The sequence below is a fragment of the Phallusia mammillata genome, chromosome 5, assembly GCF_965637545.1.
Source record: "Phallusia mammillata chromosome 5, kaPhaMamm4.hap1.1, whole genome shotgun sequence".
Taxonomy (NCBI): Eukaryota; Metazoa; Chordata; class Ascidiacea; order Phlebobranchia; family Ascidiidae; genus Phallusia; species Phallusia mammillata.
The window spans coordinates 27,046,177-27,050,453 of NC_137256.1; the positions used below are offsets into that span (position 1 = coordinate 27,046,177).

A 4,277-nucleotide genomic window follows, 5' to 3' on the forward strand; every position below is an offset into this window, starting at 1 on the left:
AACTACAGTACTTGCTTGCTTAAATTTTAGTAGACAAGTTTGCTTAGGATACTAACAATCATGCCCAACTTCAACACAATAAACTTCAACACAACTATATTACACAGTCCCAATGCAAGCACACAAAATTTTGTCTCCGATAATAACAATGCCTATTCCTAGCAATAACTATCAGCGTTAAACTTAACAACTCTTGGGTATGATTGAGATACAAGACAAAGTCTGACTGATTTACCCATTAACAATAGCGAGCTAAATAATGTGACAATAACAAAATTGTTTAAACACATGTCAGCTTTGTAAGAGATCAGTTCAACCATTGTTTAGATTTAAACTATTATATTCCAGAAACTTGTTTTTCAAACCACCAGCTTCACTTACCACGAGGAATGCAATTATGGAGAAAGTCCATGTTAAGTCCCCAAACTTCACTGGGTTGTAGGTCGGTAAGTTCAAGTTTTTTTTCAGCTCAAATCTCTTTTCAGCTCCTAAGATTTGATCTTCATGATTGGAATCATACCTTTAATATAAATTGTTTATCAGTACAGGACAGGCAGAAACAAAAGTGTCTAGACTGCCTTTATTGTACTCCAAAACAATTTTAATAGTGCAAGATATAACACTTTGTAATTTGTTATTTTTGATACAAAATATAGCTATTATCCCACCTACGTTATGTTGTTTTAAAATGAACAATTTCGTATCGGTAATCACAAATAAACAAAAGTTTCCTATTTCTGTTCTATTCCATTTTCTTTATTGTTGATCATCTTTTCTTGAAGCAGTTTTTATTCAATTGTATGTCACATTATTCTACACAATAAGGAAAAGTAATGTAAACTGTAAAAACAAACAGTTTTAAAATATTTGAAAAATGTTTTAAAAACACCTACATGTCAAAGTATAAATACAGTGTTTAATAAGTTGGTGCAACAACTTTATAACAACTTGAAGCTAAGATCCACCCTAAAAAAACACACATAAAAACATAGTTTTGTAGCGGTTGCGACATAGTTTGTGCAAACTTTGCAATATTTGTTTACCAAAATAGCTTGTTTTTGACTTGCTAGCTCAAAGGCTGCGAGGAAGTTAAAATGTAGTTTAGCAACCAAATCCCACTGTATTACCAAATCATGTTTAGACTTTGTAATATTTCCTGTCGCAGTTAATTAGGGTGCAGATGTGACTTTGTGATCTGGTGTTTGCGAGCTTTAACCGTATGTTTTGTCTCGTGCTGTGATTAGACGCTGCTTTGCGTGGGAATTGTGAAAGAGCACATGTGTACGATTTAACGCCTTTTTCCGGGGTATATATAAAACCGCACTCGTTCATTTCGATCTCTTTCTCTTGCCTCTCTTTCTGTCTCTTCTCCTGCAATAAACAAACGAACCGAAGTGCAAGGCACTTGTGTGGAGTTTCCAGGACTCGGTCCTGACAAGCTCGGGAGCTTGGGAGGTTAAGGACGGTGGTATACCTCTTTAATTTGTAGTGACGCGGTTACAACCTTGAGACTCATCAGCGAACATTAACATTAATCGAACACTACAGTTTTAAATACCGCTTGTGTCTGTTTGCTTGCTCAAAAGTTTTGTTACTGACATAATATTGCATGCAACTGATACAATGGTTTACAGAATATATGCAGTGGAAAGAAGTAAAGAACAAATGTAAAATCTCCAACACCAAAAGAATGTTACTTTGGGACTTTGCCCTTTGCTTGTATACTTTTCTATGGTTGCATATGCACAGTCTTGTTACAGAACCTAATCAGTCATATTAGTAACAAAACAAGTATTTTTATCGGCATGTAATTGTATGACAAGTGCAAATCGATTATTTTGGGAGTGATTTACAACATTAGTTATGATTTTTGCAATCGTGTATTTCAGGGTTGTCTGTTTTTGTGCGGCCCGCGAAGTAACTTTTAAAAGTTATGTTTTCACTTAAGCGAAATACCTTGTCAGACCAGTGAGTTAACATAATACAATCATTCCTTGTTAGTGGTAAATGTATATGCAATGTTTTAATAGGATGATCGAAATAACCACCTTTAGAATCAGCAATTATGATTATTGCATTATTATATGCCATTGGTTTCACAAAAAAACAATAAAGCACAGTTAGTTCTTTCACTTAGCTATACTGTATATCTGTTGTTATTTATTGCAATATTGTTTTTAATGTATTCAATGGCATTAATAACATTTTTCAATTTATTCATGCAATTTTGTTATTGTCATGTTACACTGTAACAAATGTTTTGATAGTGCGGCCCTCGACTTGCAATAAAGTTTGTTTTTGGCCCTAAAAGTTGTTTGAGTTTGACACACATGATGTACTTTATAGTGCTAAGATTTTGCTAATGGCAGTTACGTTACCACTGTTACAGTTAGTTATACATTTTGTTAGTTATAGTTAGTTATACATTCAGTTAAGTTTACATATACTTTACTGGTAATAACCAATTGAATTTGTAGTTTGCGTTACAACAGGAAAATTTGTTAGTAGAAGTGATACTAAAGTGAGTGTATAATGCTAAAAAGCGGTCATTGTACAGACATCAACAACACAAAACACATGCAGTTCCTAATATTGACCTGACTAATCCAGGATAAATTCAATATGGCCACCAGAAAAAGAATGTGTTCTATGGCTTTGAACTTTTACAGGCAGAGAAAACCAGTCAATATGTCATAATATTCAAGAGTGTTACAACTACACTTTGCGTTCAGAAAAGGATAATAATAAATCAAACCACAATCTGTGTGACTGTGACGTTGATGTGATGACGTCATGATTCATGTCGAAGATTAAACATGCGTATTAATAATTAAATACATTTTTATCTGTGTGCTCCAATGCTTGAAAAGCCTAGAATATTGTGTTAACATTTCAAAATTACTGGTGGGTTTCTGTCAAAAGAAAATTTGAAAACACTTACCGAAAACTTGTTACTTCACACAAACAGTCTGTTTCAAACTGCATTATTAACTGATACGGTTTCCTTCATCAAATATTTAAAACAGCTGTTAAATAAAGCACATTAACATTTACAAATTAGTTTTATGGGAGAGACCGAAACGCTCGTTTGCAAACTCGAGTTTTATTGTTTACGTTTTAAGATTTCTATGAACACAAAAAAAATCGATTTAAAAAACAAAATATTTCAAAAATTCAGTGAAGCATTTGAACACCGAAACAAACGTGAGTTATCAAGTGATTTGTTCTGTGTACTAGGAATGCACTAGAAATTCTCCCGTGGGATCGCAACCTACCACACATACAACAAGGACGGTCTATTGAATTTGCCCATATCGTATGTAAGCATGAGATAAAACGTAGCCTAGGCCTGTAGGCTTAGGGATTTATGACAAGACCTCAGCGAAGTAGCTATGTACACATCTGCGTCATCACGTTCTAGCCTTAGGCAAACATTAAACGGTCGCGTGCACAAATAATCAACTCTGTTCCAGTTTTGTGCATTTGCGGCAGCTGAGTTTAGTTGAGTAGAGTTTATTTGGTTTAGCGAAACAAGACACAGCGATACAAGTGCAATAAAATTACCATCAAGCCGGAAATAGCTGCGCAAAAATTAGTTGGATTGTAAAATGCTGCAGGAAGATTTTATTCGGTAAACGAATCACTATTTTTGTTTTTACATAGGCCCTAATATGCAGTCAGCGTGCAAAATATGTACTGTTGCGTTCCTGTACACGCTACGCACTCCTACATGTGTAATATATCACTATATAACTCCACTTTTCAGTGCTCAATTTGTTTATCCCAGTAAACTAAACCAAAAGTCTGATTGGCGTTTGTAGGTTTTGTACTTCAAATGCCGCAGCAGCATCATGCAATCCATACTGCGCGCATGACTCTGTTTTCAGAATCGGAAACAATTAAAGGAGCCTTGAGTTTAAAGTTATTGTATCGAAAATTGGTTGAATGAAACGTGAACTTTCAGCGGTTCGCAAATAGTTTTAACAACTTCCTGTCCTGCACTTTGTATGTAACTGCTCGTTGTTGGCACCTTGCAATGTTTGTCACAGTTGTGAGTCGCTTGCAGAAGGAACAGTGCCTGAGAACGCTAGGAGGTACTTGAGCTTGATTAAGTTAGAATAAAACATAACTGTGGCAGCGGATTTTGCAATCGCGGTTATATTTGTTGCTTTGAAATGTCAAATAAGTTTTTTTGTATTTTAAATTTTAATTGCGGCCCTGGCAAATAATGCATGATCTTAATTAATGTTAATACTGATGTGTATTTTACAGGAAAA

At 34.7% G+C, this 4,277-nt stretch overlaps 1 protein-coding gene across 7 annotated transcripts in view; it reads right to left on the reverse strand.

The window, feature by feature from the left end:
- LOC145228631 (uncharacterized) overlaps positions 1-3,099 on the reverse strand; it is a 170,681-nt gene extending 167,582 nt beyond the window's left edge. For 6 of the 7 annotated variants that reach the window (XM_080093789.1, XM_080093788.1, XM_080093791.1 and 3 more), the window contains exons 1-2: positions 2,942-3,099; positions 382-520 (exon numbers count right to left, since the gene is read on the reverse strand). In XM_080093789.1, the coding sequence (XP_079949915.1) occupies positions 382-520; positions 2,942-2,985 (183 nt within the window). In that variant the 5' untranslated portion in view covers positions 2,986-3,099. The remainder of the gene's footprint in view (positions 1-381; positions 521-2,941) is intronic. The other variant, XM_080093793.1, reaches the window with a different exon arrangement.
- Positions 3,100-4,277: the final 1,178 nt, after the last annotated feature.